This window comes from Pan troglodytes, chromosome 12 (assembly GCF_028858775.2).
Source record: "Pan troglodytes isolate AG18354 chromosome 12, NHGRI_mPanTro3-v2.0_pri, whole genome shotgun sequence".
Classification (NCBI taxonomy): Eukaryota; Metazoa; Chordata; class Mammalia; order Primates; family Hominidae; genus Pan; species Pan troglodytes.
The window spans coordinates 99,080,902-99,099,390 of record NC_072410.2 but is presented as its reverse complement, the minus strand read 5'-3'; the positions used below and the strand labels follow the sequence as shown (position 1 = coordinate 99,099,390).

The 18,489-nt window shown below is 38.7% G+C and overlaps 1 protein-coding gene across 5 annotated transcripts in view; it reads right to left on the bottom strand.

Annotated features, from left to right (window-relative positions):
* Nucleotides 1-18,489, bottom strand: part of ATAD2B (ATPase family AAA domain containing 2B) — a 177,829-nt gene that overhangs the window by 14,597 nt on the left and 144,743 nt on the right. For all 5 annotated transcript variants that reach the window (XM_525707.7, XM_063790083.1, XM_009442106.5 and 2 more), the window contains one exon: nucleotides 2,248-2,370. In XM_525707.7, coding sequence (XP_525707.2) covers nucleotides 2,248-2,370 — 123 coding nt within the window. The remainder of the gene's footprint in view (nucleotides 1-2,247; nucleotides 2,371-18,489) is intronic.

Sequence of the window (18,489 nt, the reverse complement as noted above, 5' to 3'; positions counted from 1 at the left end):
TCTCTTCTAACTCCCTTCCTACTTCATTAATTAAAACCCTGGACTACTCCAACAGGTTTTTGTTCCCCAACAGCTTTACTGAGATACAATTTATATAACATAAAAATCACCTGTTTTAAGTGTACAATAAATAGTTTTTAGTAGATGTATAGAATTGTAAACTCACCACAGCAATCCAATTTTGGATAACTGTCCCAGGCAATGACTACTCCACTTTTTGTCTCTATAGACTTGCCTTTTCTGGACATTTTATATAAAAGAAATCATACAATATGTAGTCTTCTGGGTCTGGCTATTTTTACTTAGCATAATGTTTTGGGGTTTTTTTTGTTGAGACAACCTCTTGCTCTGTCACCCAGGGTGGACTGCAGTGGCATGAACATGGCTCACTGCAGCCTCAACCTTCTGGGCTCAAGCAATCCTCCCAACTCGGCCTTCCAAATGGCTGGGATCACAAGTGTATACCACCACGCCTAGCTAATATTTCTCACTTTTTTGTAGAGATGGTATCTTGCCATGTTGCCCAGGCTGGTCTCAAACTCCTGGGCTCAAGCAATCCTCCAACCTCTGCCACCCAAAATGCTGGGATTACAGGCGTGAGCCACCATGTTCAGCCAGCATGTTTTTGAAGTTCGTCCATGTTGTACTGTGTAACAGTACTTTGTTCCCTTTTATTACTAAGTAGTACGCGCTTGTATGGGTATCCTATGTTTTCTTTACCAATTCACCCGCTGACAGACATCTGGGTTGTTTCCAGTTTGTGGTTATTATAAACAATGCTCCTATGAACATACAAATGTTTATGTGGACATATATTTTCATTTTTCTTGGGTAGATTCCTAAGAGTAGAATCACTGGGTCATACAGTAAATCCATGTTTAATTTTTTAGAAATTGCCAAACCATTTTCAAATGGGCTCCAACAGCTTTTAAACTGATCTCTCATCTTCCTACCCTGGCACATTGAAACCATGTTACTTCTTCCCGCCAAGGCAATTCGACCAATTCATTTCACTGCTTAAAATCCTTCAATGATTTCTATTGCCTATGGCTATCAAACTTTAGTGTACATAAAAACTCTTGGATAGTTTGTTCAAATAAAGATTTCTTGGCCTTAATATTCTCAGAGAATCTAATTCATAGGTCTAAGCTGAAGTGGGTAATAGGCAGACATTTTTGAAAACACTGATCTACAAGATAAATTACAAGCTCCTTAGCATGGCATTGATTTACTCAAATATTTACCGAAAACCTGTTTTATACCAGATGGGGTTCTAGGGACTGGAGTAGAGATATAAACAAGACATTCAAAGTGCTGATATCCTAAATAAGGAGGACACGATCAAAAAACAAATAATATAATGCCAAATGCTACCAAAGCCTCTATCAGATTAGGTGGTCAGGGAAGAGCTCTCTAAAAAGGTAGAAGAAAAGTTTCTTCATAATTTTTGTGTCCTAGACCCCGCACTTCTTGAGCCCTATTTCCAGCATTCTGTATTTCTTTAGCAATACCAGTTTAACACACATCAAGCTCTTTCACACCTCTGTGCCTTTACATATGCTATTGTTTTCTCTGTGTGCAATACACCTCCTCCTCCTCTATCACTGCCTCCCTAGTTCATTAGAGAGAACACTTCTATATTTACTCCTTACTCTGATCAAAATGCTGGGTTCCCTACTGGGAGGTCTCATCTCTGTGCTCTGAACATGCTTCAACCAGTGCATACGCCACACTGTACTTGATTGGTTTTACATTTCTCTCTCTCCTACTAAAATGTGAGTTCCTCAAGGACAAGATTATAAACTGAATCGACAAACCACAATTGCTAGTTCTGTGTTTCTAATAACAAAATTGCATATAAATTTCACTAGGGTAGGAAAAACAGTATACCTAAACATGTTTTTAAAGTACCAGAAAGTAAACTGATGAAAAATAAAACCTTTTCATATCTAATATCTAAATCCATTTAGAAATCAATTCTTAAAAAAGATATACTCCTACAAAACAAATTTCAATAAGAAACACTTTATTTCTGTAATACACACTATCACACTAAAACTTTCACAGTAGGTAAAGTTGTAAAATATCTTTGAGAATTTACATAACACATTAGTATCAGAAATTAAATAAATACATTAAATACATTACTTTCATAATACCAGCAATCCTAAAGAAACAGCGTTCAAGGACTCTTGGCCTGAACAGAGCACACTAGGCTTCAGTACCAAGTTTATTTCTACAACTTACCTCTTTTTATTCTTGCTTCCTTAATTTCCTCACAAAGTTTATTAAATTCTGGATCTAATTCAGCTGCAATGATAGCATGTGCAGTGTCCTTCAGGGTACAAGCCCTGTGCCTAATTATTTTATCTGTTAAAAAAGTTGGTATATATTTATTATAGAAACAAATAAAATAACATTAACAAAGGACATCTTAAAAAGTAAAAGAATACAAACAAAATTATAAAAAGCATTGCTAGGTGAGAAAAAGTTTATTTAAAGTATGGGTAAAAAAATAAATATACTAAGCTACTCAGTCAAGTTAGTAATTCTCTGAAAATTATACTTTAAGAACCTCAAAGGACTAAACCTATTACCATTTCTGAAGCAGTCTGGAGAATTACAAGAAAAAGATACATGGTTTCAAATTTCTGAAAACAGAAATATGTGATTTTCAGTAAAAATTTAAAAAGTATTTAGAGGATATTCACCAAATGCCCAGCCCCAGAGTTGTCAGAGATTAATATTAGGAATTCAAAAAAATCTTAAATTTCTCCTAAGTTGACATTGGTCAAAACTATGCTAAAGAATACAATATATCCTAAAGGTGACTTATTTTTTTTAAATGTGACAAAAACAAAGAAATACAGAAAGACTTTCTAAGCTAAAGGGCACAAGATGGTGTATACATTGTAGGTAGATCCAGGAGAGAAGCATAAACATGGTTCCAGGTAAACTATGCCTAAAAATGGTACTAAAAGAGGAGCCTCTGCTTCACACTAATCCGGAAGTTCCCATTCATAAACAATACAATATAAACAGTGCCCCCTAGATCTGTGCAACTCAGAAATATGAAAAGGCAAGTAATATATCAAGGTAACTAATATTCTAACAGTATCAAGAGCAAGAATCCAGAGTTGCAAAACAACATTTGCTTTTTCCTCTCTAGTAAGGGCAAACAGTATAGACAAAGTTACAGAGACACTTTATAACTTTTCTGATTTGAAAGTTATTATGGCTCAGTGTGGTAATCTTACAAAACCAAACATGCACCACTCAAAGGCACCACTGATATTTACTTCCAACACATTTTCTCTAAACATTCACTCAACAAATGTTGTCGACTGCACCAGGGAAAGCTGGATGGTGGCCACCCGCAGCAGTGAACAAAACATACATGATATCAACTTTCAAGGACTTTTTCAGACCACTACAGGAACAAATCATCTCTCATACATCCAAATTAACACCTCCTCCCTCCAAAAAAGAAAAAACCCAAAAGCAAAACACCCTGAATAACAGCTATGAAGAAAACCTACAGGGTACTGGTGTGGGTTCCAATTTAGATTGAGCAAGTCAGGAAGAAGCCTCTCTGAAGAACAGGCATTTAAACTGACACTTGAAGCACAGACTGGAGTAGCTACTGAAAGAGTAAGGGGAAAAAAAAAAAAACAAAAAACAACTAGGTTCAGAAAATACCATGTGAGAAAATCCTGCCGTAAAGAGTTTGGAGATTTCAAGAAACTGAAATGCAGCCAGTGTAGTGTTATGAGTTCTAAATTTCTTTTCAAAGAATCAATATGTCAGTATGTTCAATTCTTTGCCTTCTACTTTTAAACTTAACTTCCTCGTAAAGCAACCTTTTTCGATTACCTGCTCTACCCTGACTCATTCCGATTACCTGCTCCACCCTGACTCATTCCGATTACCTACTCCACCCTAACTCATTCCTATTACCTGCTCTGTCATAACCACTTTTCCCGCCAAAACACTTACCTTGTCATTCTCTTTAAATTAGCCAATCGGAATTAGTTTAGCCTGTGTGGTCTAACCCTAGCCAATAGGAGAAGGACACAGCAGTGGGGGGCCACATGCATCAGGGATAATAACCCCTTCCCCTCCCTTGTCCAAGTGGGCGCCCACCATTACTCCATCTGTAAGGGTGCACCCTTCTATAGAAAAACTTGCCTTGCTGAGAATTAAAAAGAAAATTTTATATTCAAGTGCTTTTTGAGGTACTGAAACTATTTATAACAGTAGTCAGAACATAATACGCAAGAGGCAAAGAGGAACTGATCATATTGAAAGGATTTCAGATTGTATCCTAAGAGCAATGAAAATCATTGAAAAGATCTGCTGTGGTTGTTTTCTGATCACTGGATTGAGGGGAGTCAAGAATAACACCAGGGAGCATAGTCACTAGGCTTTATTTTAGTGAGAGAGGATGATGACTTGAACTGGGGTAATGGTGGTGGTGGTGGTGAAAGACAAGATTACAGATTTGAAATGTGCTCTCAATGACACAATTTGGTGATAAAGTAGATAAGAGGGTAACATAAATATCAAAGATGATTTCCTAGCTTCTTGCATAAAAAATGGGGAGACGGACATACTATTTATAAAGATGCAAAAACAAACAAAAAACAAACAAAAAAACAGAATAGAGAGGAAAGGAGGAAAAGAAGTTAGAGAGTAATTTTAAAGAGTTCAGCTTCAGGCATTTCAGTTTGGAGATGCCTAAAAAATATCCCAATGGAGATACCATGTAAGCACATGAATATGTGTCTCAACAATTCTCTTTATGAACAAAAACCACAATGATTCTGTAATCTGCATTATTAACATATTGTACTTCCCTAAGTTTAAAAATAGATCTATTGAAGCATAATAGACATATAATAAGTTGCTCATACTTAAAGTATACAATTCGATACATTTTGAGGTAAGTACACATCCATAACATTACCACAACAATAAAAATAATCAATGGGCCAGGGGAGGTGATCGTGCCTGTAGTCAAAGCACTTTGGGAGGGAAAGGTAGTAGGACTGCTTGAGCCCAGGAGTTTGAGACCAGCCTGGGCAACATGGCGAGCCACCATGTCTCCACTCTGACTCATTCCCATTACCTGCTCCACCCTGTACAAAAAGTACAAAAATTAGGCAAGCATGGTGGTGCATGCCTGTGGTCCCAACTACTTGAGAAGCTGAAGTAGCAGGATCGCTTGAGCCCAAGGGAGTCGAGGCTGCAGTGAGCCATGTTCACACCACTGCACTCCAGCCTGAGCAACAAAGCAAGATCCTGTCTCCAAAAAAAAAAAAAAAGACAATGAGCATATCTATCATCACCAAAAGTTTCTTGTGACCCTTGATTTTCCTCCCTTCACCCTTCCCCACAGCCCTCTATTCCCAAGCAATGAAGGATCTGCTTTCTCTCGCTATAGATCAGTTTATATTTTCTAGAATTATATATACGAGTGGAATCACAAAGAATATTTTTAATCAGGATTCTTTCACTCAGCATAATTATTTAAGCATAAAAATAATTATTGGTCCCTATTTTTGCATGTATCTGTACTTCGTTATTTGTTAGTGCTGAATACTAATCCATTATGTGGGTATAACACAATTTGTTTATCCATTCACATGCTGGTGGACATTAGGGATAATTCTGAGTTTTGGCTATTATAAACAAAGTCACTATAAACATTGATGAACAAACCTTTGTATGGAAATATACACGTTAATTTTCCTTGGGTTAATACTAAGGGGTGGAATGGCTAGGTCAAATGATAGGTACAGTTCTTCAGCAACCGCAGGGGATTGGTTCTAGGACCCCATCTCCCCTTGGATATCAAATCTCCAGATGCTTATCTCTCTCATATAAAATGAGGTAGTGGCCGAGCACGGGGGCTCACACCTGTAATCCCAGCACTTTGGGAGGCCAAGGTGGGTGGATCACGAGGTCAGGAGTTCAAGACCAGCCTGACCAACATGGTGAAACCCCATCTCTAATAAAAACACAAAAAAATTAGCCGGGCGTGGAGGCAGGCGCCTGTAATCCCAGCTACTCAGGAGGCTGAGGCAGAGAATTGCTTGAACCCAGGAGGCAGAGGTTGCAGTGAGCCAAGACAGCGCCACTGCACTCCAGCCTGGGTGACAGAGAAAGACAGCGTCTCTTTATTTATAAATAAATAAATAAAATGAGGTAGTACAGTCAGCCCTTTGTATCCACAGGTTCCAAAGCACACATATGGAGGGATGACTATAATACATATGTTAAACATTCTAAGAAACTTCTAGACTGTTTTCCAAGTCAGCTGTTTCATTTTACATTCCTACCACAGTGCATCATAGTTCCTGTTACTCTACATCCTTGATTACATTTGATATGGTCTTTTCAGTTTTAGACGATTATTACAAGTGTTTAATGGTGTCTCACTGTGGGTTTTTTTTTTTTTTTTTTTGAGACAGGGTCTCATTCTGTCACCCAGGCTGGAGTGCAGTGGCATAATCTGGGCTCACTGCATCCTCTGCCTCCTGAGTAGCTGGGATTACAGGTGTGTGCCACCCCACCCAGCTGATTTTTGTATATTTAGTAGAGACAGGGATTCACCATGTTGGCCAGGCTGGTCTCCAACTCCTGACCTCAGGTGACCCACCCACCTTGGCCTCCCAAAGTGCTAGGATTACAGGCGTGAGCAACTGTACCCGGCCTCACTGTGGTCTTAATTTGCATTTCACTAAAGATTAATGAGGTTGGCTGGACACAGTAGCTCACATCTGTAATCCCAGCACTTTGGAAGGCCGAGGCGGGCGGGTAACCTGAGGTCAGGAGTTCGAGACCAGCCTGGCCAAAATGGTGAAACCCCATCTCTACTAAAAATACAAAAAAAAAAAAAAATAGCTGGGCATGGTGGTGTGTGCCTACAATCTCAGCTACTCGGGAGGCTGAGGCAGGAGAATTGCTTAAACCCAGGAGGCGGAGGTTGCAATGAGCTGAGATCATGCCACTGCACTCCAGCCTAGGTGACAGAGCAACTCTGTCCCCAAAAAATAAATAAACAAACAAACAAATAAATAAATAAAAAGATTAATGAGGATGAGTATCTTTTCATGTGTGTATTTGTCTTCTGTATATCTTATTTGGTAAAGTGTCTTCAGCTCTTATGTCCATTATTTAAATTGGGTTATTATTAAATTCTGAGACTTAATATTCTGGCTATAGGTTTTAAGCTCTTGTATTTAGGTATGTGATCCATTGTGAGTCAACTTCTGCATACAAAGTATTTTTTTGCATGCTGATATCCAATTGTTCCAACACTGTCTATTGAAATTTAATCTACTTTCTTCATTGAACTGACTTTACATCTTTGTCAAAAAGCAATTGACCCTCTATGTGTGCATCTATTTCAGGACTCTATCCTATTCCATTGACCTATTTGTCAAACTTCATGCCAACATACACTGTCTAGATTACTGTAACTTTTTAAGTCTTACAATAAGGTAGTATTAAGTCTTCCAGCTGTTTTTATTTTCCAAGTTGTTTTGACTATTCTAGGTCCTTTTCATCCTCATATGAATTTTAGAATAAGCTTGTCAATTTCTATCAAATGCCTGCTGGAATTCTGATAGGATGGTGTTGAACCTGTGGTTCAATCTGGAGAGAAATTACATTTTCATAATGTTGAGTCTTCCAATCCATAAGCCATGACATATATCTCCATTTATTTGGGTCTTCTTTAATTTATCTCACCAATATTTTATAGTTTTCAATGTATAAGTCTTACATGCCTTTTGCCAGATTTATCTATATTTCATGTTATTTTTTGATGTTATTTCAATTTCCTGTTTGTTGCTAGTATATAAAAAACAAGTGTTTTACATGCTGATCCTGTCTCCTGCAACCCTAACTTCACTTACATGTTCTAATAACTTCTTTAAATATTCCATAGGATTTTCTATGTAGACATCACACATCTACAAACAACAGGTTTACTTCTTTCTTTCTGGAAGTAGGGATGCCTTTATTTCTTTTTCTTACCTTACTGCATTGGCTGAAAGCTCCAGTTTAATGTTGATAGAAGTGGTAAGAGCAGACATCCTGGTCATGTTTCTGATCTTAGGGAGAAAGTACTTACTCTTTCATCACTAGTATGATGAGAAATGTAGGCTTTTTGTAGACATCATTTATCACTGAACTGAAAAGCGGGGATAGGGGGAATAATTTTGTTCCAGTAAAAAAATTTGACTTACAAAAACAGGCTGTCAGCTTGATGATAGTCTGCTGACCCCTGGTTTAGAGCATCTACTTTTAATGTGATGTATGTGATTATTGATATGGTTGCTATTTATTTTCTACTTGGCCTATATGTTTTTTGTTCCCTTTTTCCTCTTTTTCTCACTTCTCTTGGAATTACTGTATACCTTTTTATGATTCCATTTTATCTCCTTGTTGGTTTATTAGCTCTAACTCTATTGCGGCCCCTGTGTGAACTTTAAGGAATATTCCCTCTCTTTCTCTGGCTTCAGATAGTTTTCTCACACATATGCACTAACCAGTACTTAGTTAAACACTAAGGTAGGACCTCCTGGAGATAGCCAGAGTGTTCTCCCTGTGCAGCTTTCTTCTTTCTGGTAATCTGCCCTGCAAACCCAAACCACTGTGGCCTCTTCAGATTCCAGGTCTGGCTCCCCAGTTCAGAGGACCTCCAGAATATGCCTGGGCTGCTCCTCCTGGGGCTGGTATCTGGAAATTGTCTCCAGGCAACCACACTACTCCTCTTATTTGTTTCTATCTTTTGGGAATCACTGTCCTGTGTTGCCTGGTGTCCAATGCCTTCCAAACAGTTTTTCTTTAAATATATTTTGTTCATTTTTTTTTTTCATTGTGTCATGTGAGGGGGCAAATAAATCGAGTCCCTTTTACTCCATCTTGGCCAGAAGAAGAAAAGAAGAAGTCTCCTGGTGTCTTTTAAACACTCTTTGAAAACCAAACTTTAATAGTTGTGCAACAATCCAAAGTAGGATGTGCCTTAATTTTTCAAAAGTATTGTTCTCTTTTTGGAAGCTTTAAGTTGCTTCTAATTTTAGCTACTATAAATAAAAAACTACAATGAACATCAACATCCTTAGAAGTAGCTATACTTTCAAGTTGACAATACAATGTTTGTAGCCTATGCAATACCACAGCTTTCCACCACTGGCTTTCTACCTCGGCTTGAATGAAGAGAAACTAAAAAAAAAGGTAAGATTAAATCTAAAGGTATGGATCTGGCCTATTATCTCTAAAATAACTCAATGATTGGTCTTTCTGCTTTGTATAAAGTGTATCTTCTATCCCAACACTACCCTAAATTAAGCAAGAAAAAAGAATAAATGAAGAAAAAAATTCCATAAAAATTTCCCACTAGTATGGAAGACAAGGAATATATTCTTTTAAAAAAATCTGCATTTGAGAGGGAACACTGCTTTTTTGGGGGGATGGGGGTGGGGGACAAGGTCTCACTCTGTCACCCAAGCTAGAATGCAGTGGCATGATCATGCCTTATAGCAGCGTCAACCTCCTGGCCTCAAACAGTCCTCTCTGCCTCAGTGCCCCGAGCAGCTATTAATAGGACCACAAGCATGCGCCACCACGCCTGGCTAATTTTTGTACTTTTTGTAGAGATGGTGTCTTGCCATGCTGCCCAGGTTTCACACTGGCCTCACATTCCTGGGCTCAAGCGATCTGCCTACCTCGGTCTCCCAAAGTGCTGGGATTACAGGTGTGGGCCACTGTGCCGGGCCAAGGCATTGCTTTTTCATGTGCCTATCATTATAATTCTTTTCAATCATTGTTTAGAAGATTGTCTAAGATTATACATAGCATATAATCACAAACTTAAAAGAATATTCAAAGTAGAAGGGATGTCTATGATAATCCTAGGTTCTTAATCTTTTTGACCTGGATTCATATAAGAACAGAACATGGTTGGGCATGTTGGCTCACATCTGTAATCTCAACACTTTGAGAGACTGAGGCAGGAGGATTGCTTGAGGCCAGGAGTTTCAGACAAGCCTGAGCAACATAGGGAGACCCCATCTCTGCAAAAAATTAAAAAGTTAGACAGGCTTGGTGGCTCATGTGGTCCCAGCTATTCAGGAGACTGAAGTGGGAAGATTACTTGAGCCAGGGAGGTCGATGTCTCAAGTCAGCTATGATGGCTACAGTAAGCCATGATCGCACCACTGCATTCCAGACTAGGCAACAGAGTGAGACCCCCTCTTGGGGGAGGGAAAAAAAGAATAGAATAAAAGTTGAAAACTGCACATGAATATAATTTTGTTTGTGGATTCAGAGACTCACTCATCACTTAAAACTCTAGGTTTAAAATTGTGTGGGAATAGAAACTACATATTTATGAGTTTTCACTCTGTCTCATACTTTAAGATTTTAAGACTGTCCAAATCCATGAAATTTCCAAGTTACATAAGCACAGCAAAAAAACCCCATATATTGGCTTTGAAGTCAAGACAGCTCTCAATCCATTCAGTTGTGCCATATAACATCTGTGGGTTTGCACACAGGTAATTATATAACCTCTCTGAGCCCCCATCTCCTCATCTATAAAATAAAGATATTACCACTTACATTTGTCTTCAGCAAAAAGTACTGGCTACTTAGGACATATAGATGAGTATCTATAAAATTAATAGAAGCACTACTTTAATGAATGTAACAGCAATTTCACTGTGTTGATGTTTCTTTTGTAATTGGTAAACTTTTACTTTTAGTTCATTATGAAGAAAAAAAAATCTCAGAAGTATATTAGCTGAGATTTTGTTCAACAAAATTATTAAGAGTAACCATATTTCTAAGAAAAGCTAATTTTTATGGTATGATTTTTCATCCCAAATAATTTCATAAATAAGAAATTTGGCTGGGCATGGTGGTTCACACCTGTAATCTCAACACTTTGGAAGGATGCAGCAAGAGGATCACTTGAAGAGTTTGAGACCAGCATAGTCAACCTAGCAAGATCCCATCTCTACAAAAAATTTTAAAATTAACCAGGCATGGTGGTAAGTCCTGTAGCTGTAGTCCTAGCTACTCGGGAGGCTGAGGTGGGAGGATCACTGGTGCCCAGGAGGTCAAGGCTGCAGTGAGCCATGATCATGCCACTGTACTCAGGTCCAGGCAACAGCATGAGACCTTGTCTCCAAAGAAAACAAAAAACAGAAAAACATTTTAACTATACTTACTGGTTCAGGTCATATTTATATATTATTAGTATTTATGCATATTTCCACAGAATGTTACCATGTCTCCATTTTATAATTTCTACTTAATCTGAGATTCCTTGAGTTAGTATCTAAAAATAGAGGCTAGGCACAGTGGCTCACACCTGTAATCCCAACAGTTTGGGAGGCTGAGGCGGGTGGATCACCTGAGGACAGGAGTTCGAGACCAGCCTGACCAACATGGTGAAACCCCGTCTCTACTAAAAATACAAAAATTAGTCGGACATGGTGGCGCATGCCTATAATCCCAGCTACTCAGGAGGCTGAGGCAGGAGAATCGCTTGAACCCGGGAGGCGGGGATTGCAGTGAGCTGAGATCGTGCCATTGTGCTCCAGCCTGGGCAACAAGAGCAAAACCCTGTCTGAAAATAAATAAGTAAATAAAATAAAAATAGAATAATAAATAAAATTTACTCATCGGCCACATTTATTAAGAACATGCTTTACACAAGATGCCTATACAGATCCTGTTCTCAATCAGCTTCGAGTCTAAAATAAAGGATAAGGATAAGTAAACAAATCACTATGGGCAAAAAAGTAATAAATGTCTCAGAAAAGTTACATTATGAGATTCAGAGATGAAGGGGTACTTACAACTGGAAGGAAATCAGAAAAATCTTTCATGAACTTAGCATTTTAGTATTCCCTGAAGGGTAGGTAAATTTTATTTTATTTTTTTATGTTTTATTTTTTTTTTTGAGACGTTGTCTTGCTCTGTCTCCAGGCTGGCGTGCAGTGGCGTGATCTCAGCTCACTGCACTTCCGCCTCCTGGGTTCAAGCGATTCTCCTGCCTCAGCCTCCCAAGTAGCTGGGAATACAGGCGAACACCACCATGCCCAGCTAATTTTTGTATTTTTAGTAGAGATGGGGTTTCACCATGTTAGCCAGGATGGTCTCGATCTCTTGCCCTCGTGATCCGCCCGCCTTGGCCTCTCAAAGTGCTAGGATTACAGGCGTGAGCCACTGTGCCCAGCCGGGTAGGTGAAATTTTAAAACGATATGTGATTTTAAAAGCTACATGCTATTAAAAAGTACATTTTCTTGTATGTTGCTTATATCTCAATAAAACTGATTTAAAAAGAAAAACATGTAAATACTCCCAGTAGAGGCGATACATTTGACAAAGGTCCTGAAACAGTAAGACTGGGACTTACACTGGGCAAGAACTGGGACCCATATTTCCTAGAAAAGGGGCCCTCCTGGGCTCCTCTCTCTTCTCATTCTATACACTGTCTATGAAATCTCATTCACTCCTCTACGATGATGACTCCCAACCATATCTCCTGCCCACTTCTTTCAACCTCCAGAACCACATATACAACTAGTAATCCAGCACTTTGGGAAGCCAAGGCAGGCAGATCACAAGGTCAAGAGATCGAGACCATCCTGGCCAACATGGTGAAACCCCATCTCTACTAAAAATACAAAAATTAGCTGGGTGTGATGGTACACGCCTGTAATCCCAGCTACTGGGGAGGCTGAGGCAGGAGAATCGCTTGAACCCAAGAGACGGAGGTTGCAGTGAGCCAAGATCACGCCACTGTACTCCAGCCTGGCAACAGAGCAAGACTCCGTCTCAAAAATAAATAAATAAATAAATAAATAAATAAATAAATAAATAAAGTCTGCATTTTGTCTGGGTTTACCAAATATGACTCATACTAACATGTCCCAAATTGAATTTGACATCCTGCCCATAAATCTGTTCCTCCATTGGTTTACCTTCCCAGATTCCTCTAACCAGACCAAAACCTCAGGGATCATTCTAGGTTTTTGTCCACCATATTTAAATGGTTGGTCACTAAGACCTCTATATTTAATCCCTGCAGCCACTGCAATTAAATCTTAACTGAGGTTCCAACCTCCATCTTACAACTGCCTTGACCTCTACCCCAAATTTGATACTAAGAGGTCAAGGCTGTGTCTTAACCATCTGTGTATCTCTAGCCTTAAACAGGATTTATACACAGAGAATATTTAACAAAAAGATGCTCAATAAACGTTGAGTCAGTGAGTAGAGAAGCAAATTAGTTTCCCACTACTCCTCCACAGAGGCACTCTATTCTCCAGACTTGTTTTTTTCATACCTCTGTTTCCTCAGCCTAGAGTCAATGCCCTTCCCAATCTTGCTAATCTCCAGGTAGTGTCTTCTCCTCTGTGCTCCACTAACCAGGTAACATATTTCTAATAAGACCTTATGACACTGCCTTATAATCATCTGCTGGCACCTTAAGACATTATGCATGATTGCCACCTCTATGGTATCCCTTTATCTTAATAATATTTGTTATTATAATCACCAATAATTTGATAAGTGTATTTATCATCTCTAAAAATTGATGACTTTCTATATAGTAGGGATTGTGTTTCATATAACTGTTACAGGCTGAAATGCATCTCCTCTAAATTTATATGTGGAAGGCTTAACTCCCAGTACCTTAAAATATGACTGTATTTGGAGACAAGGCCTTTAAAAAGATAATTAAAATGAGGACATATGGGTGGGTTCTAATCCAATCTGACTGATGTCCTTACAAGGAGAGAAAATTTGGACACACCAAGAAACACCAAGGGCACACAAGCATAGGGAAAAGGCCATGTGAGGACACAGAGAGAAGGAGGCCGCCATCTGCAAGCCAAGAAAAGAGGCCTCAGGAGAAACCAACCTGCTGACACTTTTATTTTGAATTGATAACCTCTAGAACTGTGAGAAAATTAATTTCTGTTACATTTTGTTATGGTAGCACTAGTAAACTAATACAATTACATATAGAATAATGCCTGCCACACAGTAGTTATCCAGTAGGCATTATGGATCTATCATAATACTGATATATCTATATCTATATCTATGTCTATGTCTATGTCTATATCTATATCTATATCTATATCTTGGTCTCAAAAGGCAAGAATTGTCAGAGTCATCTTTGTAGTCTAGGCACCCAGCTCAGTAATTAGCAGATAGTACTCATAAACACTAACAGAAAAATGAGTGAGTTTGGTTGAAACAACTCATGAAATACAACTATGGCAGATAAATTTAGAAATGTATTAAGAGCAAAACACAGAGGGCTCCAAAAGTTTGGGTGAATCTGGGGGCTTTAATCCTATACAATTTGAACAACATAGAAGATTTTGAGACAACTAAAACATTAGGGCGAAAATTTCAGCAAAACTAGTCAAATGATGGTATACAGCATATGAATAGGCCTGGGGGATATAGGAGGGGTGCACTGCAAGACCAAGAATGGGGATGAGCCAAACATAATATATCATGTATCTATACTGTAGTAATTAGAGCCAAATATCTGATACTGGTCACATTTAGAACACAGGTCAATTTCTTCTTGTTCCCATCATTTAATTTCTGTTCCCATCATCCTCAAGGGAGACAATCTGGGTCAACACTTAGGCAACATGTATATCTTTCAAAATGTTGGCTTTTGTCTTCTATGTATATGTTAGTTTTTTCCCCAAATGGCCAAGTGTTCTGTAAAAGAGAACACTGTAAGCTTCCAAATACTCATGGGAACTTGTAAACGTAATACAACATTCATGTAATTTCCACTTGCTACACAACACACCCTGAGGATGTTTTTCTGGAACATAACAAGTGGTTCTGTTGCTAAGAAAAAAAAAAGAGGTTGCTTGATGAAAGATATGAAAAAAATCTAAACACAGCCAAAATAATGTGTTTGAACAATATCACTTTTTGTATCAGAACAAGTGAAGAAAGCAGAGCCATATTCTTTCATTGTGGAACTGCATTTTGTAGTAAAATATTATTATGCACCAGAAACCATTACCTCTTCCTTAAAATATTAATATCAATGTGGTTATAATTAATTACTGAGAAGGGAAAAATATGGATTGATCTTCTCAACTGGCTTTTTCTAAGCACTTAAATTCATTTTCACTACCAGCCCTTAGATTTGTTTCAAAATAGAATTACATTTAAAGTATGGTCCAGGGAATGTAATAAGCACAAAGTATAAAGGGTCATTCTAGAGCAAATATGCAGGTACCCACTAAGAAACCAACTTATAAAAAAATTAAAGCACAATTTAAATAATAATCATAAGAATACAAACACAAATAGCTAACCTTTATGGAACTCTTATCATGTCCCAGCTACTCTGCTAAAGGCTTAAGATATTTAGGATGAACCATATGAAAATGGCAATTTCATAAGGTTCAACCTAATACACTTGCTCATTTAATTCTTACAACCATCCCATTTAAGAATGTTGTTATCATCCCCATTTTACAGATGAGGAAACTAAAATTTAGAAGGCTTAATTTGATCAAAGTTAAAGAGCTAGGAAATAGGAGAAATGGGACTAAAGCCTAGGTCTGAATCCAAAGCCCATATTCTCATTACATATTACACAATAACAGCAGTCTCTGCGTCTTGAAAACCAGGCTGAAGGTATAGGCACACAAGCACTCTCACACACTGCTCAAAGCCACTACATATACAGTTGTGCGGGTTGTACCCTCACATAGGACCCCAGCAAGGGAAGGGAGTGAAATGGGACTGACATCCAGCCCATGCTTTACTATCCATCCTGTTACAGGATGGCATCCAACTGAAGAAGGTTCTCTTACTTACCAAAAATTGCTATAGTGGCTAACAGTGACCCTGATGCTGTTGGTATAATTTTTTTTCTTTTTTTTTTTCTTTTTTTTTTTTGAGACAGAGTCTCGCTCTGTCTCCCAGGCTGGAGTGCAGTGGCGTGATCTCAGCTCACTGCAAGCTCCGCCTCCCGGGTTCATGCTATTCCCCTGCCTCAGCCTCCTGAGTAGCTGTGACTATAGGCGCCCACCACCACGCCCAGCTAATTTTTTGTATTTTTAGTAGAGACAGGGTTTCACTGTGTTAGCCAGGATGGTCTCGATCTCCTGACCTCGTGATCCACCCACCTCGGCCTCCCAAAGTGCTGGGATTACAGGCATGAACCACTGCACCCAGCCCGCTGCTGGTATAATTTTTAAGAATTTTTAGAGAAAATTTTAATAGTACAGATTAAAAGTCTTAAAAGATATATATTCTTTGATCCAGAAATTTCACTTTAAGGAACTTATTCTAAGGAAATAATTAAGAATCAACATAAAATTTGCATTAGAAAGATATTTATCAGCGTTTATAAAAGAGGAAAAAACTAAAAAATCTAATATGTCCAACAATCGGGTATTAGCTGTTATATGAGATCTACATATGATTAAAATAATGTTGGAGAAATATATTAATTAATAAGCTTTTCACAAAATATTATAGGAATGACAAAATTTACAAAAATCCTAGTCATTTTAGTAAAACTAAGATGCATGTATATATTCTACATACAGTATATCCGTGGATGGGGACGGAAACAGAGAAAAAACACTAAGTGATGGAATTAATACGTTTTTAATATTCTTCTTTGTTCTACTTTCGCATATTTTTCTATAAGATATATATAAGCTGGGTGCACTAGCTCATATGGGTAATACCAGCACTTTGGGAGGCCGAGGTGGGCAGATCACTTGAACCCAGGAGTTTGAGACCAGCCTGGGCAACATGGCGAGACCTCTTCTCTACAAACAAAAACACAAAAATTAGCCAGGTGTGGTGGCGTGTGCCTGTATTACCCAGCTACCGGGAGGCTAGGGTGGGAGGATCGCTTGAGCCCAGGAGACAGAGGTTGCAGTGAGATGAGGTCACACCGCTGCACTCCAGCCTGAGCAACAGAACAAGATGCTGTCTCCAAAAAAAAAGTATATACTTGTGTGTGTTTGTGTGTGTGTGTGTGTGTGTGTGTGTTATATAAAATAACTTAAAAAGAGGTAAAGCAAACAAACAGCAAAAACTATAAGAGGCAAATAACATAAAGCTGAAAAACTGTTACATAGGAAGTCCAGCCATCCAAAATTTTATTCTGCCTCCTAACTTGGAAATTACTGGGTTGATGCAAAACAACTGCAGTTTTTGCAATTATAGAATCTGTGATTTATTATGGTTGAAACTGAAGCAAAAAATACCTAATTTCATGTGAAATTGAGAAATCTAGGTCATTTTACCATATGGCCTGGGTTGAGAACCACTGCCTCAAAATACAGATACAAAACAAAGCACAGGCCAGGCGCGGTGGCTCACACCTATAATCCCAGCACTCTGGGAGGCCGAGAGGGGCAGATCACCTGGGGTCAGGACTTTAAGACCAGCCTGGCCAACATGATGAAACCCCATCTCTACTAAAAATGCAAAAATTAGCTGGGCGTAGTGGCACGTGCCTGTAGTCCCAGCTACTCGGGAGGGTGAGGCACGAGAAAGAATCACTTGAATCCAGGAGGCGGAGGTTACAGTGAACCACTATCGCGCCACTGCACTCCAGCCTGGGTGACACAGTGACTCTGTCTCAAACAAAAAACAAAACAAAGCACAAATTATACTCTAAATATCTTTAGATAACAAAAACTTAAATGAATGTTTTAAAAATAAGAAGCATTTTTTTTTTAGTATTACCTATCAAATAAATAGAATTCTCAATAGAGTGAAAAAGCGAAAAGTGGCTCCTGACAGCCAGGAGTTGGCCTGGCACTGTCAGCTAGGCCTCGGGGTACTACAATTAAACATAAACAATTTCACAGAAAGTGGCTCCTGACAGCCAGGAGTTGGCCTGGCACTATCAGCTAGGCCTCAAGGTACTACAATTAAACATAAACAATTTCACAGAACACCAGTATCAGACAAGGCCACCCTGTGCTCATGATGGGTCAAGAGAAAAATTAAACCACTCTGTCTAATCATGTCTAAACACAGACAAAACATGAACATTGTCCTGACCACACAAAATAAATAAATAAATAAATAAATAATCAGGCTGGGCACAGTGGCTCAGGCCTGTAATCCCAGCACTTTGGGAGACCGAGGCTGGCAGACCACTTGAGGTTACAAGTTTGAGACCAGCCTAGCCAACATGGTGAAACCCCATCTCTACTAAAAATACAAAAATTAGCTGGACGTGGTGGCAGGTGCCTGAAATCCCAGCTACTCGGGAGGCTGAGCCAGGAGAATCACTTGAACCCAGGAGGCGGAGGATGCAGTAAGCTGAGATCATGCCACTGTACTCCAACTGGGGCAACAGAGGGAGATTCCATCTCAAAAAAATAAAAATAAACAATAATAGCCAATGACCAAACATAATCCTGACTAATATGAATGAC